Genomic DNA, 25,654 nt, shown 5'->3' with positions numbered 1-25,654 from the left:
TCTCAGTGTTGTGATAGAACTCCATGCAAACACACACGGCAGGCCTCTGTGGGACTTACCGCTTATCAGGCCCCTCCCTCTTTCTTCTCCTGTGTTTCTCCCACAGGGATGCTGAAGGATTGGTCTCTGGTGATTTATGGCACCGTAGAGCCTCCGTATTTTGTTCGTCGCCGGCGAACGCGGTCGGTTGAGATGCCGAAGGATGAGGATGTCACTGAAGAATACGCTGGTATGTTCTCCGCATGCACAGCCCTGGAGGACACTTGAACCCCATTTTTATGTTGTGGAACTTAATAAATAAAAGATAATACATGTTACTGTGGGAAAGCTATACAAAAAAGGCTAAAGAAGAAATTAAATAATGAAAAACACGCTTTGTGTCCGCTTTGGGTTATAGGTGATGAAATGTTGTATTTTTACTTTTGTTGGCCCACGTACTGCAACTTGGACACCCCTGGTGTCAAACATATTCCGTTTATGAGCCTTTACCATTCAAGGACCCTGCCACCCAGAATGCAGCGAGGACGGCTGCGAAGGTCCCAGCCCGAGGCAGTGCGTCACATGCTCCCACTTTTTCCTCAAGTTCAAGAATAACACACGGTTAGCATCGATGGCTCTGATTTAGACTCGCATTTCCATGACGAATCCGTGTTGTCTTTCCATCCGACAGGATGTGTGTGTCAGAGTGTCCCAGGGGGTTCTGGGGGGACCGGCGGCGTTGTAAGCGCTGTTACTCCTCCTGCGAGAGCTGTACAGGAAGTCGTAGTGATCAGTGCACCTCCTGTCAACCCGGTAATCACATGACCGAGGGGACCAACAGCTGCACGGCTGTCTGCCAGGAGGACCATTACCTGGACCATGGTTAGTTATTTGGTTAACGTTGCCTTTTATGAGTCAGAAAACATCTACCAATGCTAGAAAGTCAATGAAACATTTGCTTAGAAGCCTCCAGACTGTCGAGGTGTGTGTTTGTGTGTGTGTAAGTCTGATAAATCATTCGGGCGTATTGTTTGATTCCCCCCCCATAGATGCAAATATGTGCAGAAAGTGCAGCGAGAACTGCTTGAGGTGCACCTCCTCCAGCGTCTGCACGGAATGCAAAGCAGACACGAGGTGAAGACAACGCCTTTGATGAGCCCCCCCCACTGCTTAGTAAACAATACAGGTCGCGTGCGCTCTGCCGCGTCGTACAATGACACTATATATATATTTTTTTTTTACAAGTCTGCATCTGCAGATAAGGGTTATCTTGACTATTTTCCATTTCACATTAGCTGAGTATCACAAGGAAGGACGAAACAAAATATACGTACAGAAGTTACACTACTAATGTAACAGCAGTTGAATTCTTATTCTTTGCCTTTTACTGCATTGGTATTCTCCATAGAGAAATATCTGAAAAAATCAGTCTGCAAATGTATATATACGTACATGCAGTCCAAAAGGCGGTACTTAATGCCTCATTTTCAAGTCCACCTGAGCTTTTCTTCTTTTCACACCCACACCAAAAATGGGGTTGTCTGATGTTCAGGGTCAGCTTCTCCCTCCTCAGGTCAATACGGTACTAATCCTGACGTGGCATCTCATTACAGGCACTGCCGCCCCCATCTGAGGGAGCTGCTATGTCTTTTTGTATACTATAGATTTTCTATTTAATACAGAGCAGTCATTGGTTGGTGGTGAGGCAAATTTTTGGCTAAGTTCTAATCTTGTGACCTCTCCTTTACTTCAGAACTACTACTAATCATTTAAATATGGTGCCAATCACGAGTCAGTGAGGAGCAGTGGTAGCTCTTTTTTTGGCAAGAGCCAATCAGTGCAATCACGACGACCTTGTCAACCAATTGGGAATCAAATAATAGTCAAAAGGTATTATAATAAATAAACAAACAAGTACCAATAGGTGTTTAAAATACAAATTTTTAAAAACTATTTAAAGGTTTTCCCATAACAGCAATGCTGCAAAGATGTCAGCCTCCCTCCCTTTGGGCTCACTAAATTTAACTGCTGTTAAATTTGCGGGAGTTAAAAAGTGTCACCAGTACTGGTCCATATGACGTTATAACTTGTTTAAATAGTTTTCTAATAAAAGTTCTTGCAGCAATTGGATGCATTGTGCTTAAATAGGTCAGCGTTTCCTGAAAGTGTGCATGTGCTCCAAGGAAGTGGGATTACGGGGGCTCAATGATAGAATGACTTGATGGTAGAGCCCCTCTAATCCCACACCAGCTATACAGGTATAAAGCCTCTATACCTGCCCCACCTGGGCCCTTGGCATCCCACACTACGCCACTGCACCCTTCTGACAAATTAAACCGTATTGTTGAGTTTGAAGTCCCCCCGTCTTCTGCTCTCCGTGACTCAGCTCACCTAGCGCTTGCAACGGCAACTGTGGGTTGGTAAGCGAAGCTCGCGGGCTAATGGCGGTGAGTCAGCCTTGCGCCGTCGCGTGATTGGCTGTGGCTGTCACGCTCCCTCATGCTCTCTCCGCCCTCTCTCCAGTCTGCGCGGGAACCGGTGCCAGCCGAGCTGTGCGGCAGGATTCTACCACGACGAGGGGGAGGGCCTGTGCAAAGCTTGCCACCGGGTCTGCGCTGCTTGTGCAGGTGAGAGGTCAAATGTCACGAGAGGGGCGCACTGACTCGAGGGAAGTGTGACTAAGAGGAAAACGCTGTTGTGTGACGGTCTTACCTTTCTCCTGTCCGTCCCACGCGGCATCAGGTGCAGGCATCGAGGCGTGCACACAATGCACACAAGGCTACTTCATGGAGGAATGGAGGTGTGTTCCCTCCTGCAGTGGCGGCTTCTTCGCTACAGAGCCAAACCCGGAGATAGCTGATGGGCACAGGATGTGTAGGAGGTGAGCTCACTGGTGTGTGTTCAGGTGTGGGTGGCTTGTTTATCTGCTGATGGCAGGCCTTGTTCTGCTGCTTGCCTCCTGTGTGTGTGTGTGTGTGTGCATGTTCCACTGTTGTTGTTATGTGCCGCAATGCTGTCGATGTGCTCTACCTCTACAGGTGCGACGCCAGCTGTCTCACCTGTGTCGGGCCGAGCCAAGCCAACTGCAGCAGCTGTTCCAGCGGTCACAGCCTGCAGGAGGGGGAGTGTGTACTCAACACGGCATGCGCAGATGGTCAGCTTCTGCCAGCTTTTATTGGCTCACGTCCTCTAAATAAACATAATATAAAGCAGCGTGCACACATTGAGCTGTTTGTTTTCACACGTTTTAACCGTCATCGCTTTGACAACAGCGTAACATCATGACTGAAGTGCTTCCTCAGAGGCCAAAATATTAATGCCGGAAATGTTGTTTTGATTGTGTAACTGCAGCAGAGTACCAAGACAGTAATGGACAGTGTCAGCCATGTCACCCGACGTGCCAGAAGTGCGCAGGACTGCAAAACTGGGAGTGCATCAGCTGTCCTGCTTCACGGTGAGTCGGATTCCAATGCTAATGACCTCAATAGGATACGGTACGATGAATTTAAAACAGTAAGGTGCTGAAAAACATTTTGACAAATGATCATGAAAATGGCACGGCGGTCGAGTGGTTAGCGCGCAGACCTCACAGCTAGGAGCTAGATTTCATGTTCTCCCCGTGCATGCATGGGTTTTCTCCGGGTACTCCGGTTTCCTCCCACATTCCAAAAACATGCTAGGTTAATTGGCCACTCCAAATTGTCCATAGGTATGAATGTGAGTGTGAATGGTTGTTTGTCTATATGTGCCCTGTGATTGGCTGGCCACCAGTCCAGGGTGTACCCCGCCTCTCGCAGCTGGGATAGGCTCCAGCACCCCCCGCGACCCCGCGATAAGCGGTAGAAAATGAATGAATGAATGAACAAATGTATTTCATTAATTACATTACATTTTTAGCATAATTAACACATACATACATCCATTATCTATACCGCTTATCCCCATTAGTATCCTCACAGTAGTATGCTGGAGCCTATCCCAGCTGACTTCAGGTGAGAGGCGGGGTGTTGTTTGCTACTCTAATTAGCTACAAGCTAATTCCCTCTGTTTTTTTCTTGTTGTTGCAGCGCTCTAGACCAGGGCCATTGCTTAGTGGAGTGCGCCAGGGGCAAGTACCAGTTGGGTGGGCGGTGTCACCTGTGCGATCACACCTGTGCCACTTGTGTAGAGGCGGGGCCTGCTAACTGCACCAGCTGTGACACTGGTAATGACCACCCCATGCCAAATCAATTAAACGATATAGATTAAACCAACCACTAACCACTGCAGATAAGTTTGGAATGGAGCGTTACCTGCACGAAGGCCGCTGTTTGGACACCTGTCCCGAGGCATTCTACCACACCAGGGAGAGGAGCTGTGAGCCCTGCTCGGACCACTGCAGACTCTGCACGAGCTCCGCCCACTGTCTGCAGTGTAACTCCTCCTACTATGTCTCAGAGGGCGCGTGTGTCAAGCTGGAGTGTGGAGAAGGCAAGCAAAGTCACATGACTACCTCTGAGTTCATATGTTGACTGGATTACATCTTTTCTAGGAGAAGTAGAAGATCCAGATTACAGCGACTGCATGGCCTGCGAGGAGGGCTGTCGGCAGTGCGTCTTGTGTAAGTCTTGACATGGCCTCCTTGTTACATTTTTAGAAATAGTATATAAAGGAGGTCACCTCGGGTCCCAATGTGTCCATCCATCCATCCATGACTTTTATATACAACTCATCATCTTCAGGGTCATGAGGAAGCTCACATTGACACCAATGACTGATGTGGTTTTCAGCAAATCTCACACTTGAAGAAACTTTTTCAAGTTTTAACAACCTAATGTATGCATTTTGTCTTTGCTTTTAAGGAATATAAGTTAATGTACAGCTATATTTTTAAATATCACAGACAATTCAATGGTCTGATGTGCAAACGTCAACACAGCTACCGTGTTTTTGTAAATATTGAAGAGAATTTTGCACATTTCTTTTGGAAAAACCTTACGTACGTGCTTGTAAACATTAACAAGCTCCTTTTTAACATACACTACCGCTCAAAAGTTTGGGATCACTTGCAAATGTCTTTGTTTTCCAAAGAAAAAGTAATTTTCATGCATTTCACAAACAGTTTTTCCTTTTCACAAACATTTTTATCCATTTCACAAGCAATTAAAATTAATCAGATGATTTTAAAAGAACAAGCACATTTTTGCATAGAGGCCTACTATCAACAACTGTCAGTCCTCTGCATCAATCTCCTGGTATGGCTGCTAATCCAAGTTCATCATTTTATAAGGCTAATAGATGATTAGAAAAGCCATCTAAAAATTGAAACTAAAACTAAAATCTCTTACCATGCTGTTAACTACTCCCTTCAGAGAGCAGCACAAACTGGGTCTAACAAGGACAGAAAAACGATGCACAACTGTGCAAGAAGACAAATATCTGAGAGTGTGTAGTTTAAGACAAAGACGCCTCACATGTTGTCACCTGGCAGCTGTACTAAATAGTACCCGTCAAACACCAGGGTCAGTATCAACAGTGAAACGGCGACTTCAGGATGCTGGACTTCATGGCAGGACTGCCAAGAAAAAGCCATATCTCAGACTGGCCCAAAAAATGTCTGAGTGATCCCAAACTTTTGAGCAGTAGTGTATGTCTTCCACTTCTGCAACAAACCTCATGTATGTCCTGTTCAACTGCATTTGTTAACCATTATTAGATAAGGGAATTTAGTGTTGAGCAACTTTAACGTGTTCTTCTTACTCCATAGAGCCATAATTTGATACACTTTAAAAATAAAGTGCAAATGTTCCTGTTCCAGATCCAAAAGGGCTACAGGCATGTTCCTTGAACCGCCAAGATAGTCTGATACCCTGTGATATTTTCCTTGAAATTTGAAAAATACTGAGTTGTTCCGTGTGAGCCAAGGGTCCACTGTGGTTTTTTTCCCCCTGTTTCAAAGTCGAGCTGAGGTATTTTGTCTGCTTCCAACAGATAACCCCAGGCATTGCCTGTCCTGCAAAGAAGGCTTTTACAAGTAAGGCTGTGTGCCTTGTGTGATCTCACCTTCCTTTACTCAGCCTCTGCTACACTAGAAGTCAAAGGGTGTTTTTGGCCTTAAAAGTGAAATGGAGAAATGAACTTGAGGGTGTTTTTGTGAGTGTCGGGTTGAGTGAAGGAGCTCATCGTCTTTGTGATCAGTTTCCAGGATGGCTGCTACAACAACTGCCCTGCTAAGACGTACAGCGTGGAGGACGAGTTGACCTGCATCCCATGCGATGACAACTGCGTGAGCTGCGACCAGCATGAGTGCTACTGGTGTGAGACTGACCTCTTCCTGTCAGGTACACTGTTGCTCAATCCACGTGTGTCAAAGTCATCATGGCTGATTGGTTCCGGACCCGACTGTGATAAGTGAATTTTCATGAAGTAGGAATCCTTATTTATAAATTAAATAGTTAGTAGTAGGAGTCAAAACCATAGTCCAAATACATTTTTAACCCTAACCGTAACCCTACAATTATTAGAGCGCTCTAGACATGAAATAACACCCCTATAGTCACTTCTACTCTTTTATTAGCCAATATAGTAGACATAAGAGTATTTATATTCGAGGTCTAGAGAATTATCCATGAAAACAAACTAGTGGCACCAAATGACTTCTTCCCGAGCAAGTCTGAGCTTTTCTTCCTGTCACTTACGCACAGCAGTGTGACAGTTGCAGTCATATACTGTGTCAAACCCCTGTAGGTCTGCGCCCCAGATGCAGAGGCACAATGCCAAAAAATACTTTTAATGACAAAAGTTACCAAAAAAGCAACAAAGGGAGCAGCAGGCCCCGGCTGAGCTTTGTCTTGAGCTGTCGGAAGGCACCGTGAAAACTTCCTGTTATGAAAGAACCGTTTGAAAGTGGGCATCCCACCGGAAGACGATAACTATTAAATGTCCAAAAAGTGAAAGAAATCCAAGAGCGTGTCCCCTGAGCAAGCAAGAAAGAAGCAGCATCTCCCAGCTGCAGCTTAAGCCGGGGGTGGGGGGGCTGATTTGGAATCCAAAAAAGGGACATGAGAAGGAGGGGTCGTCTTATATTCAGGTCAATACTTGTTCAATAAATAATTATGTGTACTTTGAAGAATGGTACAGTATGGTGTAAATATTATACAAGCTACTTTATTGTCTTTGTTGATAGCATGATAGCTTTTAATGTGATCTTTATTTCGAGTATGTACGTAGATGCGTAAATAAGTAATTTACCATCCACTTTGAAAGTGCTTGAATATGCCCCTGGTGAAAGTGTATTAATCCCGTCGTTCAGACAGGAAGGCTACGTGTCACGTTTATTTGTCACTATTGAATAGTTAACATGAAAAAACTCATTAATATCTTTTGTTGTTTTTGTCCTCCAGAGGGGAAGTGTGTGTCTGTGTGCCCTGACGGTCACTACGGCGATGAAGACACCAACGACTGCGAAGAGTGTCACACAGACTGCGTGTCGTGCAGCGGCCCCGACATGGACGACTGTGAGTCGTGTGAGGAGGGCAAAACACTGGAAATTGGACAGTGTCTGTCTGCAGATGCAATCTGTCCCTTTGGGACGTTTCGCAAGGGTGAGAGCACTTCAGCGTTCTATTCCTGCAAAATCAATCAGGGATTTGAACCCTTTTTGGAAACTTAAGTATGCAAGCCCGTTACTGACCCCCTGCCAGGAAGACTTTGAGATAATTGATTGTAAAATCCTGAACAAAATCTCGTTAAGTATTGTCACTTCCTGTCCACAGGTCTGTAAGACATTTATTGAAACATACACAACATTTATGTCTTATTTTCTCTGATTATGTCTACTATATTGTGTAATGTGTATGTAAAGGTGACTATAGGGGTGTTATTACATGTCTAAAGGGCTCTAATAGTGGTAAAAATCATATTACCGTATTTTCCGGACTATAAGTCGCACTTTTTTTCATAGGTTGGCTGTTCCTGCGACTTATACTCCAGAGCGACTTATAAATGAAAAAACTGTTTATGTTACATAAACACTGGACACCTTTTCTGTTCATGTTTATTTTTTGTGTAGCTGAATAACCATTGTGTTAGCATATCTTACACCTATTCAGCCGGTTCTCTATTCTTTTATTGATCGAACTTGCCTTCCAAGAGGACGTAATGTCTTGTTTTGGTCAAGTAGTTTGTAAAAGTCGCAAAAAATATATACTCCAGTGCGACTTATGTATGTTTTTTTCTCCCTAATTATGCATTTTTAGCCTTGTGCGACTTATACTCCGGAGCGACTTATAGTCCAGAAAATACAGTAAATGACTCAAACTACGAAAATATTGAATGTATTGAATAAATGTTTGTTTCTATAGATGATGGGGAGTGTGTGGATTGTCACCCATCCTGTGAATCCTGCACTGGGGGAGACAAAAACCAGTGCACAAAATGTGCAAAAGGTCTGTCGGAATCTCACTGCGCCTAAGCAAGCTGGGTATTTTTTTTTTAATGTATTCTAATTCCTCTGTCCATGTCTGCCCATGCTCGCCTTTCCATGCTCCGCCAGGACACTTCCTGAGCCCTCAGCAAACATGTGTGTCCAAATGTCCGGGAGCTTTCTTCGGCAGCCGGGTGAGCGGCAACTGCGAGCCGTGCCCGGTCGGCTGTTTGCACTGCGTAGATTCTGAGCGTTGCACCCGCTGCCTGAACCACCCGAGGGCTGCGTTCTTCCTGCAGGACGGCCAGTGCGTTCGGCAGTGTGTCAGGTCAGAGATCTGAATTGATTTGCATATGGCGACACAGATTGTTCTTTCTCAATTGTTTGCCAAAACACATCTGGAGAGTCTGCAGAGTCCCCCCCCCCAAAAAAAATCTATCCCTGACACATCCAGTGGCCATGATTTTGACTTTTCTTCCTTGACATTTATGAGCAATTAAATTGACACTGCAAGTGCATCGTGTCCTTGCAGACGAGCTCCTTGAGTGTCCATTAGCGCCAAGATGACTGACGAGGCTGGCCGATGAACCTTTATTACCTCCTCCAAGGAAGAAATTTTCAACCTTCGACAAGGAAAAGTGCTTGAAACACCACTTGAGTTTTTACTCACAAACTCTGGGAAAGCCGATGTACTTGACTGTCGCTCTGGAGTATAATTAGCACCAAAAATGCACAAGGAACAAGTCGCACTGGACTATAAGTCGCATATTTGTGGGGGGGGGGGGGGGGGGGGGGGGATGACAAGAGGCAATTATTTTTTTTGTTGATGTAATATGAATAGGTGGTGTGTTAAAGGGTTAGCGTCTTTTTTGGTTAACAATTTACGCCAAAAGGGCTACACGGCGGTCGAGTGGTTAGCGCGCAGACCTCACAGCTAGGAGACCCGAATTCAATCCCACCCTCGGCCATCTCTGTGTGGAGTTTGCATGTTCTCCCTGTGCATGCGTGGGTTTTCTCCGGGTACTCCGGTTTCCTCCCACATTCCAAAAACATGCTAGGTTAATTGGCCACTCCAAATTGTACATAGGTATGAATGTGAGTGTGAATGGTTGTTTGTCTATATGTGCCCTGTGATTGGCTGGCCACCAGTCCAGGGTGTACCCCGCCTCTTGCCCAAAGACAGCTGGGATAGGCTCCAGCACCCCCTGTAACCCTCGTGAGGATAAGTGGTAGAAAAATGAATGAATGAATTTACGCCAACATGCCGCCTCGGTTTGCATACAATTTCCTTTGTCGCCCATCTATCATGTCATCAGCAGTCAACTAGCAGAGTTACACAGAAAAGTTTTTCTATGAAAATAGACACAGTCCATCGATATGCGTCTGCTGGTCTCTTCAGGGGTTACCCTGTTGCCCAGGTGTGTCGAAGTTGCACAGCAGGTTGTGCGTCCTGCGAGAAGAACGCCACCTACTGCCTGAGCTGCGAGGAACCTTTGCTGCTACAAAACCACCAGTGTGTGGACCAGTGTCCTCCGGGTCACATAGTCCAGGTCCACAAGTGCCACCGTTGCCCCCCATCCTGTGACGAGTGCAGCCCCCTTGGGGAGTGCACAGGTATGAAATCCAACACTTCTTCGTCCATTAAGTCTAACATCTTCTCCCCTCACTAAATGGTCTCCTTGCAGCCTGTGAGGAGTATCACTTTCTCCACGAAGGTCTGTGCGTGGCCGAGTGCCCCGACGGCTTCTTCAGCGATAACGAGGGACAGGAGTGTTTGCGTTGCCACCCCGACTGTGATTTGTGTGACGGCCCCAACGATAACGACTGCGATGCTTGCGTCGACCTCGGGGCCATTCTGTACAATGGAGCATGTGTGCCCGCCTGTCCTTCTAATACCTTCATGGACGTCGTGACAGGGGAGTGTAAAGGTAATGATAATGGCATCCATCACTCTTATTGGTCCGTTGATTGTCAAAATAGGTCGGAACGCATTTTCTTGGCAAATCAATACAATCATCATGAAGGTCACAGGGGTGCTAGAGCGTATCCCAGCTGTCTTCGGGCGAGAGGCAGGGTACACCCTGGACTGGTGGCCAGCCAATCACAGGGCACATATAGACAAACAACCATTCACACTCACATTCATACCAATTAACCTAGCATGTTTTTGGAATGTGGGAGGAAACGGGAGTACCCAGAGAAAACCCACGCATACACAGGGACAATATGCAAACTCTGATGCCCGAAGGTGGAGTCGAACTCGGGTCTCCGAGCTGTGAAGCCTGCTCGCTAACCACGTCAAACATGTGCTTAATTAGTGTTATGTGCAAATAGACACTAAATCCACACTCTACGGCATGCAAAACTCCACCAGGGCCCACATCTTGTCACACCAGCGCCACTTGAGGCTAACAAGGAAGTTAACATCGACTTTTGGCAACACAGCTCATACCTGTGGTTTCAGCACATCAAACCCCAGTTCCAACTGGGAGGAATAACACAGGACGTGACAAAGTATTTCCTCATCGTGGCCGCGCTGGACCTCTTCCCACACCACAGGAAGGGTATGAGGGTTTTGAAACCGGTAACCGATTATTAGATATTACACTCATTTGCTTTGTCAACACAGAGCTAAGATGTGGATGTTCTGTTCATAGCACTTAGCATAAAGTGATTAGTTTTACCAAGTTTAATGCTCAAAGTGTATCCAAGTGATCACCCCCCTGCCCACCACCACTAATACATTACAACGCTGTCGGAAAGTGGATGATGTATGTGAATAAATCTAAATCCTGGGAAGGAACTGCATTTCTAATTCAGGTCTTCAGATAAAAAAGTTATGAAAAAAAAGTCTAAATCCCATTTATTTGTGTCTAATTTTTTATTCTACATTAAGAACTTCTCTCCCTCAGAGTGTGCTGAATAATTTTTCTCTATTTTTTTTTTTTTTAGCTCAGACCAAAATAGCAGCGTTCTTCAGACAGGCAGCTGTCAAACGCAGCACAGACTCGCCCCGAGAAAGACACTCGGCTGGTTTTGTTATTCCAGAAAAAAGGAGAGGAAACACAGGGAGGGCGGATTTTGTTTCTCCCTGGAAAACGTTGCAGGCGATGCCCGCATCTTTTGTCGCTTCACACAGCAGCTGTCAACAGTGTAATATTTAGAAGACATTGCAAAATGTGGACGCTGCTATTTCAATTTAGGACACATACAGACAAATATTAGAGGTGAAATTCTTTTTTTTTTAGACTGTGATGCGTCCTGCCTGACCTGTGTGGGGCCCTTGGCTGACTCCTGCTCCAGCTGCAAAGAGGACCACAGGCTGGAGGAGGGCCAAGGCCGCTGCATGCCATTGGCCGACGACTGTTCACCGCATCAGTATCTCGACCAATACGGAGAATGCCGCCCGTGTCACAAATACTGCCACCGCTGCTCCGGTCCCGGGAAGAGCCACTGCTTGAGCTGCAAGCAAAGACATTTCCTATTCAGTGAGTTTGACATTGAAAAATACATAACTGGCATTAAAAGTACAGTAATACCTGCTCATGACCTTCTAAACATTAGTAGAGCCCTCTAGATGTGAACTAACACCCCTATAGTCACCTTTACACTCATATTACTCAATATAATAACAAGATATGGGTTTGAATCTCCTTTGGGTATCTCTGTATGGAGTTTACATGCATGTTTTCTCCAGGTACACATTCCAAAACACATATGCTAGCGTCATACCTCTGCATGGAAACATACTGTACATTTGTTGTTGTAGATGGCACCTGTATGGATCAATGCCCGCCAGGCTTGTACGCAGATGATTTGCGTCAGAAATGTGAACCGTGCCACCCGAGCTGTCAGTCGTGCGTGGGAAAGCACGGTCACGAGTGTCTGACCTGCAAGGACAGCCTGTTTCGAGACGGAAAAGAGTGTGTGGAGACGTGTCGCCACAGGTAAGTTATATTTATTTGTTATATTCTACATACTCAAAATCATTACTTTATCATCAGGATCTCACTTAAAATGCTAAAATATGTTTGGTTAGTTTAAAATGGACTCTGTTGCCAGTTCGGTTAAAGCAGTGGTTCTCCACTGGTTCGGCTGCGGGACCACTATTTTCAACTCCCACTTCTCAAATATCTTCACAACCATGTTGCGGGGTGACGCTGTCCTCTCTTATGGCCCACTCTTCTCCAGCAGATATCTCCAGTTGTGTGTCGGACGGACCCACTCCATCTCTTTCCTCTGGCTCAAGCATGGCAAAGTTGCCCATAAAGTTGACCAATAAAGTGGCTTCGTCACCCACTTTGGGGTCCCGACCCACCAATTAAAGCACACTTACCACACACACACACACACACACACTATTCAAAGGATTTTGAAAGTATTTTCAGCTTCACACTTGATAGATTCTGCATCGTATGGCTTACGTTTCTTTGCTGTGAGGTGCAGCATTTGTGGGGGGAACGGCGTTAATTACACCCGAGATTCAAAGGGACCTTTGTGTGCCTGTAAAATGCTAATTGATGTGGATTTTTAATTGGCGCACAGGGACTGAGAAAGTTAAATTAATGTGCCGTTAAATTGATGTGCGGTTAAATACACGAGAGACGTAGTTGGATCCTACGGATTCTAGCAGTGACTAAATGGAACAAAAAGTGCCTTTGTGGTGTATAATTATGATTTTTTTTTTGCCAAATTAAATAAATAGAAATTAAATCAAAATAGGAATTAATTTGTTAAAATGTGAAACAAAATAGCGGCTTGCTTTTTTTTCTAGTCTTCAGCATTCTGTTGTCCATGAAAAATAATTTAATGTCATTAAATAATTAAAAAGGTCATGAAATATACAAATTGCTCATTAAACAAATAACTATAAAATATAATGACTTAATACCCTATTTTACAGTTGAATGCATTATGTCACATTTTAAGTACTGAATATTTGAATGATGTTCTATTATCTATTACACACGGCATTTGTTTGTTGTGTAATTCATCATTTCTACACACTGACCTCTACACTTTCTTCCTGGCAGTCACTATGGCAACCCGGCCTCCAGGGTATGCGAGCCGTGCGACCCCAGTTGCGCCCAGTGTTCTGGGAGCGGGGCCGGCAGCTGCCTGAGCTGCGCCCTGGGTCTGGTCTACTTGCAGCGAGAAGGCCGTTGCCTCGCCTCATGCCCTGAGGGCTTCCACAAAGACGCAGAGAACGCAGACTGCCGACTTTGTCACGCTAGCTGTGCGTCATGCTCAGGTACAGCAAAGACTCAAACCAGTTGCGTCAAAATTAATAACAGGCTGTAAAATTTGCCATGCGTTCACTAACCCTGTAGAAAAAACAGCGAAACAAACTGCAAATTTCTGATGTTGCAGGAAACAAAAAAGTATATGTAGAACTAAGTAAATAACACCACTGAAGGCGCCAATAATAAGTGTGATATCACCTATCAGCAAGGATAATTGTAAGGCTTCCCATACTTCCCATAGTTTTCGTAGCAGCATGTTAACAATGCTAACATTAGCATAATAGCATTTCTAGCCATTTTCATAGGTAGACACATTTAGGATGTGGACGCTTAGCATTGTAATGCTAGGTGTTAGCATGCTAATGTTAGCATGTTAACAATGCTAACATTAGCATACTAGCATTTCTAGCTGTTTTCATAGGTAGACACATTGTTAACAACATGTTAACAATGCTAACATTAGCCAACATTAGCTTGCCAATGTCAGCATGTTAACAATGCTAACATTAGCATACTAGCAATAAGTGTGATATCACCTATCAGCAAGGATAATTGTAAGGCTTCCCATACTTCCCATAGTTTTCGTAGCAGCATGTTAACAATGCTAACATTAGCATAATAGCATTTCTAGCCATTTTCATAGGTAGACACATTTAGGATGTAGACGCTTAGCATTGTAATGCTAGGTGTTAGCATGCTAATGTTAGCATGTTAACAATGCTAACATTAGCATACTAGCATTTCTAGCTGTTTTCATAGGTAGACACATTGTTAACAACATGTTAACAATGCTAACATTAACCAACATTAGCATGCCAATGTTAGCATGTTAACAATGCTAACATTAGCATACTAGCAATAAGTGTGATATCAACTATCAGCATGGATAATCGGAAGTCTTCCCATACTATGATGATCTACATCATTAAAGATGTCTTCCTACATTGTTACATTTGCATCCCTGCAGGTAAGAGCTCTCACTCCTGTGACTCCTGTAGACCAGGTTACCTTTTGTCAGGCGGGACGTGCGTGTCTGTGTGCGACACGGGCAGATTCCCTCTAATCAAGGTAGTATCATCTATATTTACCAGATTTCGGTCCCTTCACGCTATTGGACGCTATGCCTCGCCTCATTGAGTCTGACACATGATCAATGGCTCACCTCTGTGGCCCTTTGCCAGGGTTCCGGTCACACCTGCGAGGACTGTGACACTTCCTGCCTTCAGTGTCGAGGACCTGGCCCAGCTGACTGCACCCTGTGTCCCGCACAGGCCATCTTAGAAGCCGGGGGGCGCTGTCTCCTCTGTTGCCGCCACGAGGATGACGAAGGGGCGGCGACAAGGAAGGTGAAGGACTGTTGTAACTGCACGGAAACAAGAGGTGAGACTCTTGGATTTGTATTACCCTCGTTAACAAAGCTTGTTAACAAAGACCGACTCGAGTTTCACTGACTCACGGGTGGACAAAGCCGAGTAACAGAACCGATGTTGTAATAGCTGAGCCACCCAGATTTTAAAGCACATGCAGAGACGGATAAAGCTGCTGGACTCGGACCACTTCTGATTCTTCTTGTGAAGTTCAAAGAAGCTACATCAGGCGGTTGCCTACAGCCACAGCTGTTAATGCCATTTTTTTTTACCCTGTGGTTTATTTGCTTACGTAGACCACACACTTGACTATAGGAGACTTGCATAGGGACTTTCATCATTTTGGGCATGAATGTACGGGCATATAAGGGCCGTGTTTTACCAGGCGAGTGCGTCCTCAGCACCAACTTGGCCTTCCGGAACGAGGAGGAAGAAGAGTCCAGGGGAAACCTGGTGGTCTTCATCGTCGCCTGCGTCCTGCTGGTGGCCGCACTAGTCGCCGCCATCTTCCTCATCCAGCACTCACGCTCCAAGAGGATGCCTTCTGATGCTAAGCCACGTGGTTACGAGAAACTGGACTCCGGCGGCGGTCACGCCAGCTCCTCCTCCTCTGCCTCCTACGGAGGCCGCTACAAAGACACTCAGCTTGTCGACTTCCACGGGCGCTGCTCGGCCGGTAAAGATGATGGCGACGACGATGACGAGGAGGACATTGTCTACATGAGCCAGGATGGAACCGTGTACAGGAAGTTCCGCTACGGACACCTGGGAGAGGACGAGGACGAGCTGGAGTACGACGACGAGAGCTACACTTACAGATGAAGCATGGACGACCATGGAGTAAGATATTATACAGTAGCCATCTTTAGATTCGTTCTCTCAGATGCCGTCTCCCACGTGTGTGTGCTCCCCAACAAAATAAGGGCGTGGCTTGTTTTTTTTCAGTCTATAAATTGCTTGCTACCCAAAACAGCAGCACCCACCAAAGCATGTAAACAAACATAACTCATTAAACATAACCTTACAGGATGTACGCAAAGACGCTGTGACGCCTGCACAACTTAAACTAGCATCTTGTGCCGTATATACATATATACGATGTTGTATCGTAAACGGGGTAACACGGGGTGTTTAAACCACAATTACAATTTTAGACTTCAATAATGATTCGGTGTGCATGAAAAAGTGGAAACGTATCTTTTAAGTATATTTACAAATATATTGCACAACACAGCAGCAACAGAACCGATGTTCCGAAAACTGCTGAGTCAGCATGAATTAACAAACTACATCAGGAGGTTGCCTACAGCCACAGCCATTGTTTTTTGACCTGGCAATAATAAGAGACCCCAGCAGTTACTTGTGTTTGTAGACTTGGTGATTAATTGACTAGAGGTGTTAATTGTTATTTTATTTAATGTTATTTATGTGTGAAAATAAATATTTCTAATATTTTGTTCAATATTATAAACACGCGCTTCTACACCATCCTGCTGAAATGTTCACCCAGGCCACTACATGAGGAAATATGTAAGTTGTGTGTTTTATTTTATTTGTTTTTGCATTCACTGGCTTAGAAATTGAAAACGCACCACATGGACAGAAGTATTGGGACAGGATTACGCCTACACCAGTTGAGTTCCCAAGAGGCATGTCCCAATACTTTTGTCAATGGAGGAATTCTGTTGAATAAAGTTGTAGAAAAATCACATGACACGATTCATTGACTCGTTCTACCTCGGTTAAGTAATTTGTAAGAACCAAACGTCACAAAACGTTCAGACACAAGTCTATTTATTAATGAACTACAAGTTGGCGGTGACCGTTGTTCGTGTGCACGTGGGATCATCATGGAACTAAGGAGGATAGATAGGATGCATGCACTAATGCACAAAGGCACGCACACACACCTACAAGATATTGTGCTTCATCCTCATGATGATATTTTTGCTAAGACAAAAGTGACCAAAAACATACACTCCAGTAGCACATCACTCATGCTTGGGTATTTTTTTTTTTTTTTTTTTTACACTCACCGGCTTCTTCGTTTGGTACACACACACACGCACACACACACACACCAGCAGAAGGCTTTATTTAACATATGTATACCTCTACATATCTTGACTTGTATAGTTTAGTCTAAAATGAAAATAAATAATATATTTTTAAATTAAAAAAAATATTTTCAATATAATTTAGGAACAAAACACACTTAGAAAGTTTCTCATATTTTTCTAATTTAATCATTTTAAATGATAATTAAATGTTAAAAAGAGCGTGTCCAGTGAGGCTACATGAAATCAAGCAGAGTGCTGCATAGCTACTATTAATCTTCTTGTTTCTTTTTTTTTTTTTTTTTTTTTAAATTGCACTTCATTCTGAAAGACAGAAACACTGATAGTGGTGATGTGTGTGAGCAGGGTGATTGGCTGATATTATTGTTGTTATTGCTTCACTTCCTGTCATGCACACAACAACAATAACAACACGACACTACACACGCTAGATTGGAGGTGCTGATGTATTCCACGGAAATGACATCTACTCTTCCTTCACGTGTGGATGGGACTTAGTGGTATTCCTTTTACTAGTTGGCATATTCAGGTCTAGAATAGGGTGTTTTTGCCCAGCACACACACACACACGTACGCACACACTCACACACACAAGACAGTGACTCTAAGGAGCGCTGGCGCCGGCTTCATCTGCTCTGCTGAGAAGACAAATGAGAGTTAAATAAAAGACGAGTGTGTTTATGGCCGCTCACACACACACACTTACGCCGTTCTGTCAGCAGCCGTTGGCTCTGGTCCCAGCAAAAAACTATTCATTCTGCAATGACAAAAATGGAATTGTAAGGAATTTAATCCATCAGACTTTTTATTTAAGGTGTAAATTGTCCAAGTTTCATTACTGGCAGTAATGATGCTACATTGCTGTGTCATGACACACTCATTCATGTTCATTCATGAAATTCATGTTCCTAGCAGTTCTGCAAAACTGTCTTGGAAACGTCAACTCCTTTGTAGCGACACACTGATTCACTCCTTCATAGCCATCCATCCATCCATTTTCCTCCGCTTATCCAGGTCCGGGTCGCGGGGGCAGCAGTCTTAGTAGGGAAGCCCAGACTTCCCGCTACCCCGCCACCTCCTCCAGCTCCACCGGGAGGACACCAAGGCGTTCCCAGGCCAGCTGTGAGACATAGTCCCTCCAGCGTGTCCGAGGTCTGCCCCGGGGACTGTTCCGGGAGGCATCCGGACTAGATGCCCGAGCCACCTCAACTGACTCCTCTCGATGTGAAGGAGAAGCGGCTCTACTCTGAGCCCCTCCCGGATTACTGAGCTCCTCACCCTATCTCTTAGGGTGAGTCCAGCTACCCTACGGAGGAAACTCATTTCAGCCGCCTGTATCCGCGATCTCATTCTTTCGGTCATGACCCAAAGCTCATGACCATAGGTGAGGGTGGGAACATAGATCGACCGGTAAATTGAGAGCTTTGCCCTCCGCCTCAGCTCTCTTTTCACCACGACGGTCCGGTACAGCGACCGCATTACTGCCGAGGCTGCACCAATCCGTCTGTCGACCTCACGCTCCCACTTTCCCTCACTCGTGAACAAGACTCCGAGAAACTTAAACTCCTCCACCTGGGGCAGGACCCCATTCCCAACCCGGAGGGAGCACTCCACCCTTTTCCGACTGAGAACCATGGCCTCTGATTTGGAGGTACTGAGTCTCATCCCAGACGCTTCACACTCAGATGCAAACCGTCCCAGTAAACGCTGAAGGTCACGCCCGAAGAGGCCATAAGAACCACATCATCTGCAAATAGCAGAGATGAGATTCTAAGGCCCCCGAACTGGACTCCCTCAGCACCTTGGCTGCGCCTAGAAATTCTGTCCATGAAAATTGTGAACAGAATCGGTGACAAAGGGCAGCCTTGGTGGAGGCCAACGTTTACCGGAAACAGGCTTGACTTACTACTGGCAATGCGAACCAGACTCCTGCCCCGTTTGTACAAAGACCGGATAGCACATAGTAGCGCGCCACCAATCCCGTACTCCCGGAGCACCCCCCAAAGGACGCCACGAGGGACACGGTCGAATGCCTTTTCCAGATCCACAAAGCACATGTAGACTGGTTGGGCAAACTCCCATGCACCCTCAAGCACCCTTGTGAGGGTGTAGAGCTGGTCCAGTGTTCCACGACCAGGACGAAAACCACATTGGACCTCTTGTAACAGAGGTTCGACCAACGGTCGTACCCTTCTCTCCAGCACCCTGGAATAGACTTTCCCAGGGAGGCTGAGGAGTGTGATCCCCCTGTAGTTGGAACACACCCTCCGGTCACCCTTCTTGAAAAGGGGGACCACCACCCCGGTCTGCCAATCCAAAGGTACTGTTCCCGACTTCCACGCAATGTTGAAGAGACGATGTTGAGGAGCGGTTTAACCACCCCAGATACCTCAGCCACGGTGATGGCACTGTCCACGTATGTGTTCTCAGACTCTGCTTCTTCTATGGAAGGTACGTATGTCAGTGGGATTGAGAAGGGCCTCAAAGTATTCCTTCCACCGTCCGACGACATCCCCAGTTGAGGTCAGCAGGCCCCCATCTCCACTGTAAACAGTGTGGACTGGGCACTGCTTCCCTTTTCTGAGGTGCCGGATGGTTTGCCAGAACCTCTTCGAGGCCGACCAAAAGTCGTGCTCCATGGCCTCACCGAATTCCTCCCACACCCGAGTTTTTGCCTCGACAACCGCCAAGGCCGCGGACCGTTTGGCCTGACGGTACCTGTCAGCTGCTTCCGGAGTCCTACAAGCCATCAAGGCTCGATAGGACTCTTTCTTCAGCTTGACGGCGGCCCTGACCTCTGGTGTCCACCATCAGGTTCGGGGCCTGCCGCCACGACTGGCACCAACCACCTTGCGGCCGCAGCTCCAGTCAGCTGCCTCAGCAATGGAGGCATGGAATATGGCCCATTCGGACTCAATATCCCGGTCCTCCCCCGGGATGCAGGTGAAGCTCTGCCGGAGGTGAGAGTTGAAGACTCGACGAACGGGAGACTGCCAGACGTTCCCAGCACACCCTCACTACTCGTTTGGGTCTACCAGGTCTGTCCAGCATCTTCCCCGCCATCTAATCCAACTCATCACCAGGTGGTGATCAGTTGACAGCTCAGCCCCTCTCTTCACCCGTGAGTCCAGAACATGCGGACGCAGGTCTGATGATATGACTACAAAGTCCTTCATAGCAATACGGTAAATCACTCGTTCATAGCGACACACTGATTCACTCGTTCATAGCAATACGGTAAGTCACTCGTTCATAGCGACACACTGATTCACTCCTTCATAGCAACATATTCATTCACTCGTTTATAGCGACACACTGATTCTCTTTCGTATCCACGTACTGATTCTCTTTTGTAGCCACACACTGATTCACTCATTCATAGCGACACACTGATTCACTCGTTCATAGCGACACACTGATTCACTCGTTCATAGCGACAGTGATTCACTCTTTCAAAGCGACACACTGAGTCACTTATTCATAGCGACACACTGATTCACTCGTTCCTAGCGACACACTGATTCACTCATTCATAGCGACACACTGATTCACTTGTTCATAGTGACACACTGATTCCCTCTTTCATCGCGACACACTAATTCTCTTTCGTATCTACACACTGATTCACTCATTCCTCGCAACACACTGATTCACTCATTCCTAGCGACACACTGATTCTAATCCTGCTTTTTAGTATCAGTGTGTAAGAGCTAGCAAGCGTGTTTTCTTACTTGGAATTCTCGCCTGCTTCCTTCAGTTCCTGGTCAAGTCTGGAGGTCAGAGGTGAGAAGGAGTAAGAGGGTGTCAATGAGTGGAGGGGCGGAGCTATGTGTGAGTGTGAGCGACTCACCTAATGATGCACTCTGGTATGTGGATGTACTCCATGGGGATGAGATCTTCCAGTTCGCCCAAACTGTTGACGTACTTGATCTTGCTGCTGAACTTGGTGCTACAGTGCGTAGATTAAGCTACAATTACCGAATGCCATGTTTGGGTATTCAAAAACACAGCAAAATATGGAAGAGGCGTACCTGATGAAGGGCTTGGTGATGGCGAGAATGGTCCTGATGAACCAAGATGGATGCAGAATGATGAAGGATTTCAAATTCTTCCTGAGCCTAAATGACGAAAAAGGACAAGCACGCGTTGGCTTTTAGTTTCGGCCTCACGCTTGACACGTTGATGCGTGCTGACCACCTTCTGTCAATCATTTGATAGCACTTCTTCAGCCAGCCCAAGCCTGGCATTCTCCTGTGGGGCGTGGCTCCGTTCAGGTACACGATCATGTAGTCTTCTGCCACCATCAGCTCCAGAGTGCTGATCACGTAGCTGACCGCACACACAAACCATACACAGTCCATATCATTGATCATGACACCGTTGTCAACTCAACCACTCTCGCTGCTCTTGTGGTGTTATGTTAGTAGTAGTGGTAGCAACAATAGTACTGGTGGTAAACATTGTTGTTGCTGTCGCAGCAGCAGGACTAGAAGTACTGTTAACGATAAAACTAGGAGCGGGAACTGTAATAGTAGTAGTAGTTTTTGCAGCAGCAGAAGAAGTGGTAGTGTAGTTGTTAATTTTATAACAGTACTTGTAGTAGTGGTAGTAGACGTACTAGTAATAGTTTTTGGTTTTTTTTCAGTTTTCATAGCACTAGTAGTCGTAGTACTCATGCAAACATTAGCATAGCATTTCTTGCTGTTTTCAAAAGTAGGCACATACTGTATAAACACTTAAGACTATTATGCTAGGTGTTAGCATGCTAATGTTAGCATGTGAACAATGCCAAAATTAGCATACTCACATTTCTAGCCATTTTCATAGGTAGACACATTAGGATATAGATGCTTAGCATTGTTATGCTAGGTGTTAGCATGCACAATTACTAACATGTTACTAACATGTTCGCATGTTAATAATGCTAACATTAGCATACTAGCATTTCTAGCCGTTTTCATAGGTAGACACATATAGGATATATAAACGCTTAGCATTGTTATGCTCGCTGTTAGCATGCTAATGTTGGTTTTGCTAACACGCTAATATTAGCAAGGTAGCATTTTTAGCCATTTTCATTGGTAGACTGTTATATAATCACTTTGCACTATTATTATATGTTGGCATGCTAATGTTAGCATAATAGTGGCACTTTTGTAGCAGAAATGACGGTTGTCTAGTTGTTATTTTTATAATAGTAGTAGTAGTATGTCATAGGTAGACATATACAGGATATAGACACTTTGCATTGATATGCTAGGTGTTAGCATGCTAATGTTGGTATTGCTAACTATTATTATGTGTTGGCATGCTAATGTTAGCATAATAGTGGCACTTTTGTAGCAGAAATAACAGTTGTGTAGTTGGTATTTTTCAAATAGTAGTAGAGTAAGTAGAGTAAGAGTTGTTATTATTATTATTTCTTACACAGATGACCTATGTGTTGAATTTGGAGCGTGTCGTTCTAAATAGAGCTTGAAGACCAATCAAAGGTCGCCTCCCACCCAGTGTACGAGTATGAGTAGTCAGTATTAGTAGGAAGTGTTTTTCCCCCATGACTCCTCACACTTCATTGACTTTTCCCTGTTCTCCCGGCACCATCAATTCCTGGTATTCCTGGTATAAGAAACATCGTAAGCTTTGTCATCGCGCATCACCGACACAGATGCAGATCGCGTCGGCCAGCCATGTGTCCATCTGGCACGGAGGAGCTGAAGAGCATCCTTTTATTTGTGTCCACCGTGCCGGCATTTGTGCATATCTTTCACAGAGCAGCCTGCAGGATCCCAACAACTCCGGCCAAGCATGAAATGCAAGTGTGCCAAGTCAACAGTGGACACATTAACACAGAGGGGGTGTCTCAGCATGCACCCTGCAACACTTCTATTTCCAGCTTCTTTACCGTGGAAAAAAAAACATCTGAGCATCGACACGCCAGATTCACGCCAAACTCTCGCCTGCTTGTGGACATTTGCGACCTAGCTTTATTTTTATTTTTATTTCACTGCCGTGACTCTCTCAGGTCACTGGCACCGGCCTCTGGCGAGAGAACTGTCGGCGGCGGTTAAGCGAAGATGTGCAAGGTGCGAATGCAGCGCGGCCATTTTTCTGTTGTTGGCTGCGAGGAATAAAACAACTTGAGGCCAACGCAGATTGTTTTGGTGGAGTAGATTCATGTCATTTAGCATGACAGCGCTTTAACTTGATGAGCGCCATCATTTCAACCTGAATTTATCATCAAAATATTGCAATAATTACATTAATGTTGTTATATAGTGAAATCTTACAAAAGTACTCACAGGAAGAGGTTCTCCATGATCTCATGGTAGTCGTCTCTGTCGCTGTCTGGCAGGAAACAGGCGGCAAACACGATGATGGCATTCACACCGTTGCCATAATAGCCTGAATACAAAACAACACCAACGAGAAATATAGAACTTCACGTAGTATTTATTTTGATTTTAATATTTGATCCAATCGGCTACCTCCGTGGGAGATGACTCGCATGTAGGGCTCGATGACCTTCATGTTGATGCGGTGCTCCTGCTCGCCGATGATCACCGTCCGCCACAGTTTGCCGTCCTGACGCTCCTCCTCGGCGCTGTAAGTCGGGATAGAGTTGTACGATTCGCTCGTCCGGCTTCGCCCGGCCGCTTTGGGATCTTATTGACATGTGACACGGATAGACCCGATGAAGCATCGGGGGTTGGTTACGTCGTTGGCTTAACCCACCTTCCCAGTCCATCTCGTGGTCCGTGTAGTCCAAGTAATCTCCTTCATCCGGAGTGTCGAGGTCATCGACATTGATGTCAAGGTCATCCGGCGTCTCCCCCAAGTCGTCCTCGCTCTGGTCCAGAGAGAGGCTGATACGTGGGGCCGATAGCTTCTTACGTTGGGTGGCGCCCCCTTTCAGAGGTAGGGAGGTGGGCGGCACTAAAATGAAAGTTGGGATTTAGCATGAGGGGCAAATTTGGCAGTGCCCCACCATATCCAGCACTACTTTTTTCTGCCATAAGAATGATTCAATTGCAAAATTGATCAGACTGATTTTTTCATGAATGTTCCTTTGCACTTTCTCTGCTGAGTGGGGCAGTGGAACTCTGTGCCCAAAATAAAATAAAATACAAATACATTTAAAAAAATAAAACAAAATACAATAAAATCAGTCAAAAAACAAATAAAATTGCAAAAAATAAAAACAACTAAAATGAAATCACAAACAATATACAATAAATCAGTCAAAAAACAAATAAAAGAAAATAAATTAATTGCAAATAAATAAACACAAAATAAAACCGGTCCAAAAAAAAACCCAAATAAAATAACAACAAATAAAGTGTTAAAAAACAAATGGAATAAACAAACATAAATAAAATACATTTGGAATTTTTTTTTACCAGATTTACTATGATAATTAATTTTAAAAAATCTGTCCATAATTATATATCATAAATATAATAAAAATATAATTTAAATATAGAATATCGATTCATTTAACATTTAAATAGTATATATATATACTAAATATATATATAATGAATAAATATAAGAAATATAAATCTTGCTGCAATAATCATGATGAGAGTCGGAATATGCAAATTATGCAAATACATGCACGATAATTTTTTTAAATGCTATGTTTTAAAAAAGATATTTGCATTCCTATTACGGTAAAAATAGTGTTGTTTTATGAGCCAATGTGTTTTAATGCAATGGCATCACTCACACAGACTTACCAGGTCTACTTTCACTTCCCTCAGAGTTCATTTTGGGCTCCGAAATCGGGTCCAACTGTAGGAGGACCTATAATACGACACCAGAATTGCACCAATACATAAATAGATGAATATTTTAATGGTGTAAATCATCTCCATATGTCTTCTACTAGCGGGCCATGCTGAAAATAATATCAACTAATATCTAGTGTGGATTGTGGCTATTGGAAAATACCACCAGGACAAATGATTAGGTACATGTGCACAAGGCAACAGTTCATTTTCAAAGTAAAGGTTTGAAAGAGGAGCAGACAGAGAGGACAGCAGGAAGAGGAAGCTGAGCACTCATATTACATCATCACAACAACCCGTCCCCGTTGTGTGCTTCCCCTGCCCCCCACCGCCACCAAGACCCCCATCGCATGTTTGAAAGCCTCATTCCAATCAAACGACAACCAAATCCGCAATAGACGAGGGCCGTTAGAGCCAAGAACGAACCACAGCCAACAAGCATAGATCTGCCTTGCGTCTCTAGATGATAATCAGCTGCTCATGGAGGATGCTGAGCTGTTCCACTTCCACGCAACAGCATCCGACCCCTCCCCCTCACACTCCCGCTTCCTGTCTGCCTTCTGCGTGTGGAAGAAGACCTACAGAGACATTGCCACGTCTCATCCTCCACCATTCACCGTTCCTCTTTTTAGTTCTACTCACCGCTGCTGGGAGGAAGCTCCTTTGTGTCAGATCATGGATCCCAGCGTCTACTTCCTGCTGCCAGCCTCGTGCCGGAGATGCTCGGCTTGCAAACTGCTCACAGCTTCCACCATTTTGTAGTCACATGATCTGGGCCATGACCAAATAAGGGCGA

At 45.0% G+C, this 25,654-nt stretch overlaps 2 protein-coding genes and 1 long non-coding RNA gene across 5 annotated transcripts in view; 1 reads left to right on the top strand and 2 right to left on the bottom strand.

Annotated features, from left to right (window-relative positions):
• LOC144901138 (uncharacterized) overlaps window positions 1–75 on the bottom strand; it is a 3,909-nt gene extending 3,834 nt beyond the window's left edge. Inside the window, exon 1 of the long non-coding RNA XR_013629305.1 lies at window positions 60–75. This is a non-coding gene — a long non-coding RNA (uncharacterized LOC144901138). The remainder of the gene's footprint in view (window positions 1–59) is intronic.
• The window catches only part of pcsk5a (proprotein convertase subtilisin/kexin type 5a), a 26,274-nt gene extending 9,356 nt beyond the window's left edge, over window positions 1–16,918 (top strand). Inside the window, exons 14-37 of the mRNA XM_078794248.1 lie at window positions 107–229; window positions 498–600; window positions 671–861; window positions 1,029–1,113; window positions 2,503–2,606; window positions 2,722–2,860; window positions 3,018–3,133; window positions 3,331–3,433; window positions 4,047–4,183; window positions 4,249–4,449; window positions 4,511–4,579; window positions 5,950–5,992; window positions 6,157–6,299; window positions 7,362–7,562; window positions 8,322–8,405; window positions 8,513–8,711; window positions 9,783–9,997; window positions 10,069–10,311; window positions 11,632–11,871; window positions 12,153–12,330; window positions 13,417–13,634; window positions 14,594–14,694; window positions 14,808–15,006; window positions 15,379–16,918. Coding sequence (XP_078650374.1) covers window positions 107–229; window positions 498–600; window positions 671–861; window positions 1,029–1,113; window positions 2,503–2,606; window positions 2,722–2,860; window positions 3,018–3,133; window positions 3,331–3,433; window positions 4,047–4,183; window positions 4,249–4,449; window positions 4,511–4,579; window positions 5,950–5,992; window positions 6,157–6,299; window positions 7,362–7,562; window positions 8,322–8,405; window positions 8,513–8,711; window positions 9,783–9,997; window positions 10,069–10,311; window positions 11,632–11,871; window positions 12,153–12,330; window positions 13,417–13,634; window positions 14,594–14,694; window positions 14,808–15,006; window positions 15,379–15,815 — 3,872 coding nt within the window. The 3' untranslated portion in view covers window positions 15,816–16,918. The remainder of the gene's footprint in view (window positions 1–106; window positions 230–497; window positions 601–670; window positions 862–1,028; window positions 1,114–2,502; window positions 2,607–2,721; window positions 2,861–3,017; window positions 3,134–3,330; window positions 3,434–4,046; window positions 4,184–4,248; window positions 4,450–4,510; window positions 4,580–5,949; window positions 5,993–6,156; window positions 6,300–7,361; window positions 7,563–8,321; window positions 8,406–8,512; window positions 8,712–9,782; window positions 9,998–10,068; window positions 10,312–11,631; window positions 11,872–12,152; window positions 12,331–13,416; window positions 13,635–14,593; window positions 14,695–14,807; window positions 15,007–15,378) is intronic.
• prune2 (prune homolog 2 with BCH domain) lies at window positions 16,773–25,654 on the bottom strand. Of its 3 annotated transcripts, none has more exons than XM_058059059.2 (11): window positions 25,501–25,654; window positions 24,808–24,874; window positions 23,804–24,004; window positions 23,557–23,733; window positions 23,371–23,473; window positions 21,269–21,400; window positions 21,103–21,189; window positions 20,922–21,020; window positions 20,803–20,841; window positions 17,778–17,828; window positions 16,773–17,709 (listed from the first exon to the last, which is right to left on the bottom strand). In XM_058059059.2, exons 2-11 carry the CDS (start codon window positions 24,836–24,838, stop codon window positions 17,676–17,678), a joined length of 954 nt encoding a protein of 317 aa, XP_057915042.2. In that variant the 5' UTR covers window positions 24,839–24,874; window positions 25,501–25,654; the 3' UTR covers window positions 16,773–17,675. The 3 variants fall into 3 exon arrangements, with proteins under 3 accessions (XP_057915042.2, XP_057915068.2, XP_078650373.1); XM_058059085.2 differs by having other exon boundaries at window positions 16,773–17,706; XM_078794247.1 differs by lacking the exon at window positions 21,269–21,400.

This window comes from Doryrhamphus excisus, linkage group LG10, assembly GCF_037039965.1.
Source record: "Doryrhamphus excisus strain RoL-2023G ecotype Guam linkage group LG10, RoL_Dexc_Guam_v1.1, whole genome shotgun sequence".
In the NCBI taxonomy this organism is placed as follows: domain Eukaryota; kingdom Metazoa; phylum Chordata; class Actinopteri; order Syngnathiformes; family Syngnathidae; genus Doryrhamphus; species Doryrhamphus excisus.
This window is presented reverse-complemented; position numbering and strand designations above follow the sequence as displayed.

What these genes read in the sequence shown, in the direction of transcription:
- prune2 (XM_058059059.2), bottom strand. Translation starts at nt 24,838, where the DNA reads ATGAACTCTGAGGGAAGTGAAAGTAGACCTG. An exon ending in ATCATGGAGAACCTCTTCCT is followed by an intron (nt 21,401 to 23,370) that starts GTGAGTACTTTT and finishes GTGTGCGGTCAG; the next exon opens with CTACGTGATCAGCACTCTGG. An exon ending in GAAGCAGGCGAGAATTCCAA is followed by an intron (nt 17,829 to 20,802) that starts GTAAGAAAACAC and finishes TTGTCATTGCAG; the next exon opens with AATGAATAGTTTTTTGCTGG.